The sequence below is a fragment of the Setaria italica genome, chromosome V, assembly GCF_000263155.2.
Source record: "Setaria italica strain Yugu1 chromosome V, Setaria_italica_v2.0, whole genome shotgun sequence".
Lineage (NCBI taxonomy): Eukaryota > Viridiplantae > Streptophyta > Magnoliopsida > Poales > Poaceae > Setaria > Setaria italica.
Window position 1 is genome coordinate 45,039,996 of NC_028454.1, and position 14,657 is coordinate 45,054,652.

Here is a 14,657-nt window from a genome sequence, read left to right on the forward strand (position 1 = left end):
CTTATCCCTTGTCCCGTCCCCGCCCGATCGATCGATCCACCCCCGGCTCGATCGCTCGACGGGACAAACGCTGCAGAGGCCACAGGCCACCCAACGGCGGCCTGCCATGCCACTGGCTTTTCCCCAGCCTTTTGCCCCCAAATCATTTGGCACCTCGTCACGTCCCGTCGTCCCGGCACTGCCCAAAGTTCACCCCCACCACGACCCATCACCCGGTGTTTCACCATTTCACACTGTTACACTTGGTAAGCACACACGAGTCGTTTGTTCTTCAATGGATGCACGCACCATTCATGGCCGATCAGATGCTTATGCTTGCTGCTTGAGGTGAGCACTAGAGCTTAGCAGAGGTTGCAGTACAGATGTGGAAGAAGCTACTACTTGAATTAGAGCGGGGAAAGGAGAAAAAGGAGAAAAAAAAGGAACTAAGGAAGAAGGGGGTAAGGTAAAGATGTGGAAGAGCGAGCCTAGAGCTCGAATTTGTATGTACAATGCCGTGGCCTTGGTCGGCTTGTGGATCAGTACACCTTCTTGGAGAAGAAGGTGCGGAGCCCGAACAGCCCCTGCGGCGGGTTCCCTTCCTCGGCGGCGCCCTCCGAGCACCCCGCGTTGTTCCGGCAGCCGGCCGCGGGCGCGGCCACGCTCGGCGCCGCCTTGTCGTCGTTTGCGGCTTCGGCGGTGGCGGCTGCGGCCGGGGCGGGGGTGGCCTTCTTCTTGGCGCTGGCCTGCTTCTGCTCCGCGGCGGTCTGCTGCAGCTTGTTGCGCCGCAGCTGCCACACGGGGCTGGGGCGCCCGACGCGGATGCCGGTGCCGCCGGCGCCCGTGTTGTTGTTACGGCCCTGGCCGGGCACCAACCTCCTCAACATGGAGGAGGCGCTGTTGCTAGCGGTGGTTGCGGTGGCGGTGGGCAACGGCACCGCCTGGGCGGCCGCAGCATCTTCTTCTGCTGCCGGTGGTTCTGCTGCTGCTGCGGCGGCGGCGACAGCAGCTGCAACCGTGGTGGCAGGGGGAACGGCCGGCGCAGGCCCGGAGGACTCTCCGCGGGAGTTGCTGCGGGAGCACGGGGCGCTGCTCACCTTGCGCGGGGCTGGCGCCGGGGCCGGCGGCGCGCTCGCGGCGCTGGCATTGGCATTAGCACTCGCATTGGTGTTGGCACTGGCGCTGGCGTTGGTGTTGGCATTTTGATTTGGCTTGGCCCTGCTCAAGGAGCCTGCTGCTGCCGCGCCGCCGGCGGAGTGGCCGGCGGAGCGGCTCCTGGAGAAGGGCCAGATGTTGATGTTGATGAGCTCGGCGTTCCCGCTGACGCTGCTCACGCGGCGCTCCACCTTCTTGCGGTCCTTGGCCTCGCCGCCGCCCGCCTTGAAGATGTCCTTCCACTTGAACGTGACCGCCGGGAGGTCCGGCGTCGGCGCGATGCCGGACTCCGCGAGCGGCTGCGCGGCCTCCTCCCCTTCCGCTCCCGCCTCTGGCACCGGGACCTCAGAGGAGTCCGCCGCGTCCTTGAAGTCCGCATCCTTGGCGTTGGCCTCGGCGCCCTCGGCGTCGCCTTCAGCGGCAGCAACGTTGCCATCGGGGGCGGCCGCCTGGAGGGTGTGGAGCGGGAGCACGACGCCGCCGGAGAAGAGCTCGTCGGCGGTGAGCAGGGCCGGGGACGAGAACGCGGACGGGTTCCTGCCCACCATCCAGAACTCGAACTCCGGCGACGCGGTCGGGGACGGCGACGACCTCCCGGACTCGACGCCGCTCTCCGGAGGAGGAGGAGGAAGCGCCTCCACGGCGTCCGCCATTGCTACTGCCCACTGCGACAACAACAACGGAAGCCACCGGCCGACAGCGGCAAGCGGAAGCGGCGACCTGGATCCGTGAGCCACTCGAGGCGGCGGAGGTAGCTGGAAGCGGCAATGGGAAGCGGATAGATTCAGTTCAGCAGGATGCCATTGCCATGGACTCACTCACAGGGGCATATCGCGCAGTGAGCAGCAGAGCAGGGGGCAGGGGCAGGGCGAGCAAGCGAGAGGCAGGCAGCAGGGGAAGAGAGAGGGAGGGAAGAGAGGCGTGGGCAGGGGCTTGACGCGTATTTATCAATGGCATCGAGGTGGCGAGGGAGTGGGGTGGGAGGTGAGTGATGGGTGGTGCGGCCGCTGCTGAGCAGCCGGTTTCCACCTCGCCTGTCGCGAGACGCAGGGATTGCATATGCGCTCTGAAATCTTTGTCTGGTGACGCGCGCCCCCCTCGCTCTTTATTCGCCCGTTTCTGGGGACGACCACCCCCACCACACCCCCCTCCCACCAAAGCAAATCAAGGTGAAGTGACGTGTCGGGGGCGAGTGACATCAGTGCCGTTAAGTAACTGTTCTGTTCACATCGGGAGCTAAGCAGCTAGCTAGACCAGGCACCACATGCCCGCACGGCAACGCACTGTTGCGGCAAACGGCGAACCCAAGTACCCACCCCCGCCCAAGTTCGAAGCCGAACCACTTCACCACCGAACAGGTCGCGGTAAAAACGAGCTCGCACGAACACCAACAAAATAGCGTGTGTTCGCTATCAGGGGGTTGATCTGCGGTCGATGGTGACCGGGCCGCGTTGGTTATCGCCGTTTGGTGCTGAACAGTGCTGCCCACAGTACGCTGCCAGCCACTGAGCCACAGCTTGCGCAACCACAGTGAACGGCCGCCGCGCCAGGCATAGATGCCCGGCCGGCCTGCCCGAGGCCGACCTATATCAGGCAGCGCCCTCCTGGCCAGCACACGCACGCACGCACGCACGCACACTCCACGCAAGCCGCGCCTAACGCCGGTGGTTACAGTTGATTATCTGGCGCCTGATCGAAATTAACCCGGTGACCCATCGGCGTTGTGTCACGCACGCACGGCCATCGCCGCCGGCTCCAATAATACCGTCGTGCTCTGCTGTACTTCATGTTCGGGACCACGCAGTCGTTATTGGTTTGCGGTTGCAGCAGGCTTGTAGATGCAGCTCGATCCGAGCGGAATCTTGCGGTGGTTGCGTTGCCGGAACGACGAGGGGAAGCAACAGGGAAGCGTCGAGCCATGGACTGATCGGAGCAGACAACGGGATGCGGAGACGGAGGTCGAGGGACTGTAGCGCGGTGCTCACTCACTGTACCCCGCCGGAATCGAATCGCAACCGGGATGATGCGCCTGCACCGGAAAGCTAAGGAGGAGCCGGGCGGCCGGGTCACATGGTGGCGCCCGCCCATGCAGCAGCTTGGCCGACCGCCGATCAATCATGCGTTCTGTTACTACGGACGGACGGCGTAAAAGGTGCCTGCCTCGGATGCCCAACCACAACCATTGCGAGCTCTGAGTCTCAGCTCTAGCTCGCCGGCAACGGCCAATGGCGTGTAACGACCGAGACTGTACACGCCCTTTTGCCCTTGGATCTCTTCTTCCTCCACATCTGCACACAACCTACAGTAGCCACATGTTAAGGGCTACCACTGGCTGTAAAAGTTGATCCCACTGCTGCTATGTGCGCCTGTCGGACCGCAAAAATGAAAGGGGTTCTGTTCTGCTCACATGCACGCTTGGTGTTTGGGAACTGTCACATCGGATGTGCGGATGCTAATTAGGAGGATTAAATATGAGCTAATTACAAAACTAATAGCAGAACTCCTAGGCTAAATCACGAGACGAATCTATTGAGCCTAATTAATTCATCATTAGCGAATGGTTACTGTAACACCACATTGTCAAATTATGGACTAATTAGGCTTAATAGATTCGTCTCGCGATTTAGCCTAGGGGTTGTGTAATTAGTTTTGTAATTAGTCTAGGTTTAATACTCCTAATTGTTGTCAAACATTCGATGTGACGGGAGCTAAAATTTAGCCGCCTCCTCCTAAACATCCCCCATGATCTTCTCAAGCTGTGAACAGTCGTCCGTCGATAGGAAATAAGTCAGTCGAACGCATGGCTAGATCTCCGACTCCCAGCCATACCGGATGACCATCTCAAGATTCCCAACTGTGCGTGCATCATCGTAACTTACGAACCCGTCGGTTTCGGCTAGCCCTGGTCCCTGGCCATGCATGCCGACCGCGCTTTCTCCGGCACCGGCCAACCGCCGGCTCAGCATCTGCCTCCACCTTGGGCAGCCGCCGATCGAAGGGCTTCACTGCCCGAAGTGGCCGCGGACGTGAGGTTGTGGGCGCGTTTGGTAGCCTGGGCTGAGCTAGCCTGTGAGCCAGGCTCTAACCAGATGGGTCAGGCCTATGGGGTGAAAAAATGTTGATTGGCAAATTTGCACCCCATGGTACTGGCTAGACTAGGAGACTGTTTGGTAGGGTGGGTCGGCAGTAGGCCCCCTTAACTAACCCAAACTACCATTAAAAGATGGCATTTGGTAGCCTGCACAGGGGAGAGTTGCCCTCACCACGCGCAGGCACTGGTGAAGGTTACCCACCTACCCAGGCGCCTAGAAATGCACAGATCAAAGGATTCTGAATGAAACTGACTTAATATAACAAGCAATTAGGGAGGAAAACACTACACTTGTGAGCAAAATTTATAGAGGAACATAATTACATCGAGTTGACAAGGTAATCAGTAACCTAGATAACGTAATTAGGGGCTTCCTTGCATGAGAGTTGAAGTAAAATCAAGCAAGAACATGGCACATAGGGCATATAATCACTTGCAAATGCCGACATTGATGAAGAAAGCAAGCAGAACCACAATGACAACAAATTTGAGGTCAAAGATTGTCCACCAAGCCATTAATCTACAATATTAACAAGTAATGGGTCAGGATTCATTAAAAAAATAGCAACCAAGTTATCAAAAGTGCATGAAAATCAAGTCATCATCACCTCAAAATGGCTCAGCCTACGAATAAGCACAAGAACCATAGAAGGTTCCCATGTGCCTTAGCAGCAGGCAACGTCTCCAAACTTCCTTGCCAGCAAGTAAAAGCATCAACATGGGCAACAGAAACAAACTCAAGTTAGGAAAATCAGGTAAACTTGAACAAAAGCCTCAGACATAACCTATTTGATCAGTCATCATTAGCTAAAAAATGATGCATGGCTCAAATCAAGTGTATTACTTGCCTAACAAATAGGAAAGAGGAAGGAGTTGCCTCCTAGTGATGCAGTTAGAGGAATCCCTGACCGCATCACTAGGAGCTAACACCTGCATCATGAGTTGACCCTTCCCACCCAGCACGGACATAGGTGAACCGCATGTCAAAATCGATAGCATCTAGCACATTCTGTGTTGGGCTCTGCTTACGACCTCTAAATGCAACATGCATCTTAAATGGAACCCTAGCCAGAATGTGGGTTCCATCAATAGCTCCAATGCAATCCTAGGATAGTTATGGCATATGCATCAGTGTACCATGAAGGTAGCAAACAAACAGAATTTAAGGACACTGCAAACAATCCCAAGTACCTTGAAGTATGGGTTTCATCTCTAACTTCCAAGAATTTTAGGGTGTGTGCTACCTTCAGGGGCCCTAATCATCTCACCCTCAGCTCCCCAACAGCATAAAGAACCTGCGCGAAGTACCTACTGACAGTCTCTATAGACCTCCTAAAGGTGTGATGAACCACCCGAAACCTTTGGTTGTGTCCCACAATGTGAAGAAACATGGCTACCTGCTCCTCTACAATAGTGTGCATGTTGTCCTTTAGAAGGTGCCTCTCCCTAAACAGGTTTACCAACTGAAAGAAAGAAGCTTTATGCATTCTTAATATGCTTACAGACTCAACCTCTGTGCAGTTATAAACCTTATCTAGGTTTGCCTGCCTCTCAGCATCCACCACAGCCTTAGGGACCCAAACAGTGCATTCATCCTCATCTGAATCACACGTGGCCCTCCTAAACCTAGAGTACAGGAATGCAGTGCATACAACAACAAGAGCAGCAGCTATAGAAGCCATCCTGGCACGGTACTCGTGCAAGTCCATCTACAATGTTGCATTAAAAGGAATAAATTTTAGAACTAACAGTACAATAATGGAACTTAAGACTTCCTACGGTGTGGCAGCTTACAACAGAATGCGTAGTACAGGGTTCATAGCCACGGCTGCTACAAAATTAGCCTACCAGTGGCTCCTCCTCAACATTATCGACCAAAAAAGAAACCCTTCATCCAATTGAACATACAACACAGGGATCATAGCCAGGATGGCTAGTGAAACTAGAGCCATCTAGAGGCTCCTCCACAACATCAACGCCATGCACACAAACTCCAAATCCAGTTCAACATATCAATCAGGGATCATAGCCTCAACTGCTAGTCCAGGTAGCCTTCCAGAGCCTCATCCTGAACAACATCCAATAGTTCGAATTGAACTTAGATAAAAACGATCATCGCCACGGCTGCTACCGAAAGGTAGCCTCCCAGAGGCTCACTGCACATAACATAACTAGCAATATACACAGTTTCATGCCAACAACTCCACCTCCACGCATTGTCTACACAGGACATGTTAAGAGATGAATTAAACTCCGACATGTCGAACAACAGGTGCAACAGATCATGAATAAGTTAATGTAGCCACTGCAAATATCAAGAAACTGATAGATCTACGAGTACACATGCTTATCCGACGCGGATACCCAACTAAGCGCGAAAGGAAACCCCAACATGAGGTTACCCCAAGAACCCAAGGTAAGAAGCGTGTGGATTTCACACAAATTAACCGGTACAAATAGAATAACAGTACCAACAGATCGTAAAGAAGTGAAAATAACAATAAAGCATGACAGTTGTACACGAAGGCATGCATATCTGGTGACGATACCCTACTAATCGCGCAAGAAACCCCTAGGATAAAGTACAGCTTCCCTAGAACCCTACCCACGGCAGATCTATTGCATTTCCATGAAATAAAACTCAACAGATCGAAACAAAGTAGCAAAGATCCATCGTAGGAGCCCACATCCCATCGCATAACGACAACCTAAGGACATGAGGGGAGGAGGTTCGGGACATACTTGCGCGAAGGCAAAGACGATCGTCGTGGGGAAGAGGAGGAACTAGCGCATGCCGGTGGAGGACCCGAGGGAGGACTCGAACAGTAAGAACACGGGGCAGATCTACTCGATGGAGAGGAAGAAGCAGGTCACGCCGGGGATGAAGAGCTTGCTCGGGTGGCTGGGGATGAAGAGGTAACAGATCTGCTCGGTGATGAAGATGAAGGACGGATACAGTATTTGCTGCTGACGGAGACCCGACGATCGCCGGTGGAGATGTACCTACGCTCGCCGAGGATGAAGACCCCACCCCCGCCGGTGACGGCGACCACGGACGCCTTCGGATCAGGTGCCCCACCACTAGCCGCGTCATCACCTTCGCCCTAACTTGTCGGGTGGAGAGGAGGGGAGAGGAAGGGTCGAGTGGGAACGAGAGAGAAGAACGGAGGAGTCGCTAGTGGAGGCGGCGCGTCTGGGAAGGAGAGGCGAGGTGGCCGGAAATGCCCGCTATTATAGGTGGGAGGTAACCTAGCTGCCCCAAAAACTGACGTGAAGGTCCGCTCGGTCTCCCACCTTCCCTCCGCGTACGCGAAAAGGCGCCCGCGCGAGCCTACACCGCATGAAATGGCCAAAATTGGCATTCCACCCGGTGGAGACTGGCGGGCCGTTTTTCCAGTCTAGCTCCGACCTACCAGTTGCACCCCGCCGGGTTGGCTCCAGGCCCGCGCGGCCTACCAAAAACGCCCCTGTGTCGTGTGAGGTAGCTATCCGATTCCGATCTCCCGCGCAGTCAGGCAGCACGCCACCGAAAGGGGCAAAGCACACGTCTCGCAGTTCGCGGCGCCGGGCCGGGCGGCCTGCCGCCCGCAGCACGTCGGGTCGCTTTCGCGTCAGTCTCTCACTGCCTGCTTACGATGATTCCGTGCAGGCTCGTGTCAGGTAGATCGTGTCAGGTCGGCGTTACGATCTTTTCTTTGGAGCGGGGGATCGTCAAGCAGATCGTGTCAGGTATCTTCTGCCAACTTGCCATGTAATTCTGTGTCACGTCGATGCTTTTTGCTTCCTTGTTGGGTCCTACATGGGCCATGCTTTTGTACCCCGCGGAGGTGACGCAAGTTCAGAAGCCGGCCGGCCGTATGGATAGTTTCTTTTCGAAAAAAAGAAGCCCGATAGTTTTGTCATGAAAAACGTTCGCCGGATATTTCTGGCCCAGAGTTCTTCTTCGTTCCACTGTCTAGAGGCCCAGTTGCGTTCAGGATTTGGGCCCATACCCCTCGATTCAGCTAATTCTTGCTTGGGCTCTGCTGTATAATAAAATTGGTCCATACCTGTCGTCGATTCAGGAATTTTTTTATTTGTATATTTTTTTTCAATTTTGCAGAAATATATGGTTGGATGAAAAAATTGCAAAACTGGACTATTATCGCTGGCCCAGCTGGCAGTTGGGCCGGCGGAAGGGCCTTACCGCCGGGGGTATACCCCTCCCCACCACAGTTTTAAAAAATCATAACTAATTCATATCAACTCGGATGGAGATAAACTTTATATGAAACTTGTAGATCTCGACGAGATCTACAATTTGTAGTTAAAACTTTTTTCATTTAATGTCATATTAGTGCTCAAATAATCGACACAAGTTTTAGTGTGGTACGGAGGGGTGTACCCCTTGTCGCCGGCTGGGCCGGCGGTAAGGTCCTTCCGCCGGCCCAACCGGCCTTACCGCCGCCTGGGCCGGTGTTGAGGCCCTTCCGCCGGCTGGGTCGGCGACAATAGCCTAATTTTACAATTTTTTTGTTTGACTATATATTTCTGCAAAATGCTAAAATAAAAAATAAAAAAATAAAAAAATCCTCGATTCAACTAATACTTACTTGGGCTCCTCGTATTTTTGCCAACCGCAGGCCCAGTTACATGCCCTGCATAAAAACAAGGAAACAGGAGGAAGAAGCAGCCAGGTTAGCTGTTCACTTGCGTCACAATCCAAACAAAACAACCGAGACAATATCTTCATGAAATCCCATTTTGAGTTCGTCAGACGAACATCGCTTTCCTGCTGCTTAACCATCACCTGCTACTGCTATAGAGCCTTTTCCAGGCCTGTATAGCTAGCTAGGCAGACAGCGGGTTAATTTCTTTTTCCGGCGATTGTTGGAGAGTAGGTCTGGTCGCGTTTTTCCTATTTTCGGTAGCCAGTAGCGCCTACGAGCTAGCGAAATTTCCCAAATCCTGATCATGGCCCAGCATGAGTGGTCACATTACGATTGCTTGGAAACCTTCTATTCGCGTCCTGCCAGGCTGCCAGACCATCGACCATGGTGAGTGGTTTACCTGCACGTCCGTAGCCCAGCAACAAGCGTCACAGCGTACTTAAAGATGCAACTAATCTTCCGCAAGTCCTAAAAAAATATGGTAATCTGGCCAAGAATTCGGAGCATCCCTCGCGTCATTTAGCCATGGATCATCAATTTATGCAACGAAATTCGTCCAAATTGATGCCGTAGTATATCTCGCCATTCGGATCAGCTGTCGCCTTGTCAGAGACCACCCAGCTGATCATTCAGACCAGCAGGAACTAGTTTGCCTAGGGTGAATTGAGATCCCTAAAGAAGATTATCGGCTCCGGCGGCTTTGGCCAGAATCGTGTCGGGATATTCTAAGCAGCCTGGTGCGTGATGGGTGACGAAAACGATGGGCGAATAATGCAGTGCAAGAAAAGCAAGATTTGATTTGTTCCAACCACCACTCCAGGAAGAGGAAAAGGCATGTGTGTGCAGTTTGCCTGCCAGTCATCAGCAACCAAACCACGCCCTGAAATGAGGCAGGCAGGCGGGCGCCATCGGATCCGGCTGCTCGGATCGGCGCACGTCCGCAGGTTTACAGCGACGTCGCCGACCGCGACCGGCCGGACCTGCCGCATGCAGGTGAACTTTTCTTGCGAGAACGACCTGCTGGGTTAGCCATTGTTTATGCGATGCAAAGACTACTAGGCAAAAATTCGTAGCTGAAGGTTAGATCGAGCAGCAAGCAGATCTGCTGGGGCACACTTAGCTTTGACGTCACTGATGCGTCTGGTAACCTAGCTAATCAAGCATACACTGTACTCCATTGCTGGTGTGGTCAATCCATTGCGGAGTTGAAAATTGCGGGGATTGCCTTTGCGTTTGCATTGCCTTATGTTTTACTGCCATCATAAACGACGTTACCATCAATGGTTGCAGGCCTTCACCGTTGAGGAAGGATCGGATTGTCCAATGGATTGACTAGTAGCCCTGCATTGAGAGGCACTGCAGGTTCAGGTTCCAAGAGTGCATGCAGTGCAGGTTGATGCTTGACCAATGCACTGCACCCACCGCCCGGCTTGTTGGGTAGTACCTCCGTGCCGTCCACACAGAGGCCCTCGATCTCGCTAAACTGGTGTCGGATCAGAGGTGTGTGCTGCCTCGAACCCACGCAGGCAGTCAGGCAGGCACAGCGCCGCTGCCTTTATTTGGCACGTACGAGATTCACAGTGCTGCTGCAGGTTGCAGCTCGTGAGAGATCAGTAACCGATGCTGTGAACGTGACTGCTGACTCGTGACTCGCAAAGCCAGTTTCAAAGCCATCAGGCATCAGCGAGGCCTAGCTGCATGCTCTCCGGTCTCCGCCGATGCTCATCGATCGGCGCGGTGCGTGCGCACATGCTCATTTTGGCTGAAAGGGTTTCCGCAGTTCCAACGACGACGCTTGCCTGCTTCTAGCAGCGTCGTCGAGCTGTGGTGGCGTGCATACGCGCGTAGGGAACACCAAACCTTGCGACGAATTTATTATTGATACCTGCGCCTGTTTCATGCCTGCACACACAGACTAACGCCACGTCGTAGGATACTATAGTATACTCCTCATGGCTCATGATACTCGATGGTCGATATGACGGCTGTACGTGCGCTCTGTGTACGTCGGCACCATGATGCCATCTTTCATTCATGTTCTTGTTCTGATCCTAAATAGCCTCTCTAGAACCGTGTCCAAACAACTGAAACCTGGGTGCTGTACCAATGGCTTTCCATAGTACGATGATGAGTGGTGATTCATCAGATTCCAACGACTAGTCTCACGCATGCAGGTTTAGTTTTTATGCCACTTGCATTTCTTTCATTTATACGACGCTTGCATCATTTGGAATCTACTAGGAAGCTTCTCTAATCCAAAAGTGGAAAAGGACGAATTATTCCACGGCAAAAGTACACGAGTGCCCTAGTTGCACATATGTAAATCCAAAATTAAAACGACTTTTCTCAAGATAATGTCTAGCAAAAGAGAGGAAGAATCTGCCAAAATTCTGCCTGCATTAGGTGATTCCTCGTTCTTGCCGATTTAATTTCTTGCTTTTTACTTAAATTAAAGCACCAGTCCTTAAGCTGCTCACCTTTTCTTTCGCTCGTTCTCTTTTCCCCTGTATTTTTTTAGCTAAAACCAGAGACAGCCCCGAGTATCCTTTGGCATCAGGCCCTCAGGGAGAAAGCGCAAAGTATATATGCTTAATCATCCCAGCAATACAAGAGAAGAAAAATAGCAACAGATGCGAATGCATTTCTTTGTGGACAGCTTTGTTGGCTTATAGCAACATGATAAATACTATGTATTTACAGCTGCATTCATCTGCATGGTGTGCTTTTATAAGGTCCTGAACTCCTGATTAAAGCTAGTGTATGTACGTATGCAGAACCTTGAATCACAAAGCAAACCAAACAAAAATTGGGGAAACACTTTAGCAGAACCAAAGAAGCTAGATCATTTTTTTAAGAAAAAAAATGCTAGGACCAAATGGGAGTTTTGTACTCCAGCGTTCAGCAAAGCTTGATGTTTCAGACAACAAAAATAAGCTAGCTAGTGCATACAAGTCATGCCACCGCATTCCTTGTCTGAAACATCAACTGAAGCTGACTGGTAGTATATGAAACGTGGCTGTGTAAAACTAAATCCATCCTGCCAATTGCTTACACGATGGTGTAGCAACCGTTAATAATGCATGGTCCCTTAGCTTGATCTGCACTACTTTGTCTGATCGAGCCCACGTCTGAAGAACCAATAAGGATTATTCTCATTGATCACATGCATGCCGGCCAGTGTGTGTGCAGACAGTACAGTAACCTAGAATGGAGCAGCACACATGCATGTGTGTGCGGTCCCGTACGTGACAGCCGTAGGAACAAATCAGGCGGCAAGAAGTAAGAAACGGACCACACTATTTAGTGCGTAGGTCTGTACGGCCGACTTTAGCAACTGAATGAGGCTAACCGGCTGCATTCAGATGCAGAACGAGTCGTTCGACAATAACATGCCTGCATGCATGAATAAACTCTTAAAACAGCCTAGAAAAGTTGGCAACATATGCCTTGATGCCTCCACCATAGCCTGAACGCTGAGTGCACAGGTAACTTTTCATTTGAGAATGAGTAGCAGCTAGGTATGCGGTAACCTTGTTTACCTGTGCACGGTTAGCGAAATTGCGTATGCTTCCAAAGCTAGAGCAGATCTGGGTGACACTTTCTGGCGTTGATGAAGTGTAGATGTTGTATTGCTAATTAATCAAAGCATATACAATACAAACATGCATTGCAGTTGCAGTGGTTGAGACGCGCGAGAAATACACTACTGTGACTCTGTGAGGTTTTTCAGACCAGAGCCAGTACAGAAAGGGTTTATTCTGACGATGCAAGACGGTACTGTACACAGATCAGAAATGGTGACATCCTATCTGCGACTGCACTGGGTTCATCGCTTGTTTCAGGCGACTGCTAGTTGTCGCTGTTACTGATGCGTGCTACACTACCGCTCTACCAGTATAGCAGCAGTGCAGTGTCGCACTGTTTCACCCGACAGATTGATCCATGCATTGTTTATAGGCTTACTAACACTGTATCTAGTCCGCGAGCCCCTTCGAGGTCGTCCTAACGTTCCAAATCATAAGTTATTTTAATTTTTTTAGAGTCAAAATATCTTAAATTTGATCAAATTTATACAATGAAATACTAACATTCATGATACCAAATAAATATCATTAGTTTCCATTAAATATAATTTTATAGCATATTTATTCGGTGCTATAGACCTTTGTGATTCTCGCTATAATTTTCATTAAACTAACATATATAAAATAGGTTAACTCTAAAAAGAATTAAAATTACGTGACTTTTCCGAACGAGTCTCAGATCGTAAAGAACTAAAGATCATTCAGATTCAGTCAGTGCATTGGCAACACATCAGATTTCTCCCACGTAAACTGGGTCATTAGCTGCAGAATCAATGCATGAAGCCCGAGCAGTATGTCGCGGGACAGTGCGAACATCAAACCGTGGGAGAAATCTGCGTTCGTGAGTGTGGATTGGTCGGAGGTGCACACGTTACCATGCAGCCTGCATCTGTTTCGATCTGACGGTATCTGGGCTGGCCTGTCTGATGTTTGCACCAATGTCATTCACAGGATGATACTCCCACATTATATTATTTCAACTTGGGATTAGTTTTCATGTACTACCACTTGCGTTCTCATGCATATACCACTTTAGGCGTATTTGTTCCACTTATTCCCCCTTATCGGTAAAAATATGCCATAATCCTACCCAAACATCCTGCTTACTTTATGCTTAGTGTCTAAACCGCTTAGCACACAATCTAGAATACAACATGCGTTTCCGATTTTCCGCTACACGGCGTCAGGAACGCTTATCCGTCGAGAGGGCCGATTTTTCCTTATACCCTGCAGTCTGCCAGTCTCCACCGACGCCTGCCCTCCGACCTTCCGCGCTTCCCTCCGCCGACGCACGTCCACCCGCCGCCTCCCTTACGGCCGCTAGCGCCCGTGCGTCCGTCTGCGGCCGCCACCTCCGTGGCCTCCGTCGCCCGCCGCCAGCTCCTAGTCCATCCCCCGCCAGCCCGTCACCTCCCTGCAGTCCCTCTGCCCAGTGCCCAGATCCCATCACGGAACTCGAGGGAACATGCTGCCAACACTGCTTGGAACTTTTAAGAGATGGTGTTCCATTTTTCTGAACAATTTGGCATTCCAGGCAAATTAGAAAGCACTGCAGTTCTCAAAGCAATTTGTGCTCCACCGAGCCTCACGTCTGCCTGACACCAGGTTCACAGCCTCCATAGATGAAATCATCCATGCCTAATCGTGGATGCTATTGCTGCAGCCATACATGATTCGTGATGCTATTGTAATATAATTTCTATTTAATTTAACAAACCCAAAAGACATTACAATTATTGATTTCTCCTCGTATGCATAATAAAAATGAGCTATTATCAACCTAGGGGCATTCAGGTCATTTTACCAATCAGAACAGATAATCGATGAAAAATAATCAGGATTGCCAAACACACAGCTTATTCAGACTACAAAGCAGGCTTACCTGTCCAAAAAAGCAGATACAAATATGGCCTTTATATTTCGTATATATCAACTACTGATCGATGCAAAACGGCAGACCCCAGATTCCGCACAATAATTATAACAAGTTATTCACGCATTTAAAAAATAAAAGAAAAGAAGGGACAGCTTTTCCTAAATAATATTAAGCACAAAAGGATGAATCAACGAAAATTCGGCGGGTGATTCCTCGTTTTTGCCCATTATTAGTGTCTTTCACGTCCTCATGATATTTGTCAGTTTTTTTCTTTATTTTTTTTTGGGAAAAACACATGATCGTTTCCCCGTACCAGCGTCTCT

At 51.1% G+C, this 14,657-nt stretch overlaps 2 protein-coding genes across 2 annotated transcripts; both read right to left on the minus strand.

The window, feature by feature from the left end:
- Positions 1-246: 246 nt before the first annotated feature.
- On the minus strand, positions 247-2,215 carry LOC101770573 (ice-structuring glycoprotein-like). The gene has a single exon (XM_004971033.2). The coding sequence runs from the start codon at positions 1,785-1,787 to the stop codon at positions 519-521; it is 1,269 nt and encodes a 422-aa protein (XP_004971090.1). The 5' UTR covers positions 1,788-2,215; the 3' UTR covers positions 247-518.
- Positions 2,216-5,141: 2,926 nt separating this feature from the next.
- On the minus strand, positions 5,142-5,907 carry LOC105914438. The gene is made up of 3 exons (XM_012846070.1): positions 5,770-5,907; positions 5,494-5,688; positions 5,142-5,330 (listed from the first exon to the last, which is right to left on the minus strand). Exons 1-3 carry the CDS (start codon positions 5,905-5,907, stop codon positions 5,142-5,144), a joined length of 522 nt encoding a protein of 173 aa, XP_012701524.1.
- Positions 5,908-14,657: the final 8,750 nt, after the last annotated feature.

What these genes read in the sequence shown, in the direction of transcription:
- LOC105914438 (XM_012846070.1), bottom strand. Translation starts at nt 5,907, where the DNA reads ATGGCTTCTATAGCTGCTGCTCTTGTTGTTGTATGCACTGCATTCCTG. An exon ending in TGGTGGATGCTGAGAGGCAG is followed by an intron (nt 5,689 to 5,769) that starts GCAAACCTAGAT and finishes TCTTTCTTTCAG; the next exon opens with TTGGTAAACCTGTTTAGGGA. An exon ending in ATGCTGTTGGGGAGCTGAGG is followed by an intron (nt 5,331 to 5,493) that starts GTGAGATGATTA and finishes TAACTATCCTAG; the next exon opens with GATTGCATTGGAGCTATTGA.
- LOC101770573 (XM_004971033.2), bottom strand. Translation starts at nt 1,787, where the DNA reads ATGGCGGACGCCGTGGAGGCGCTTCCTCCTCCTCCTCCGGAGAGCGGC.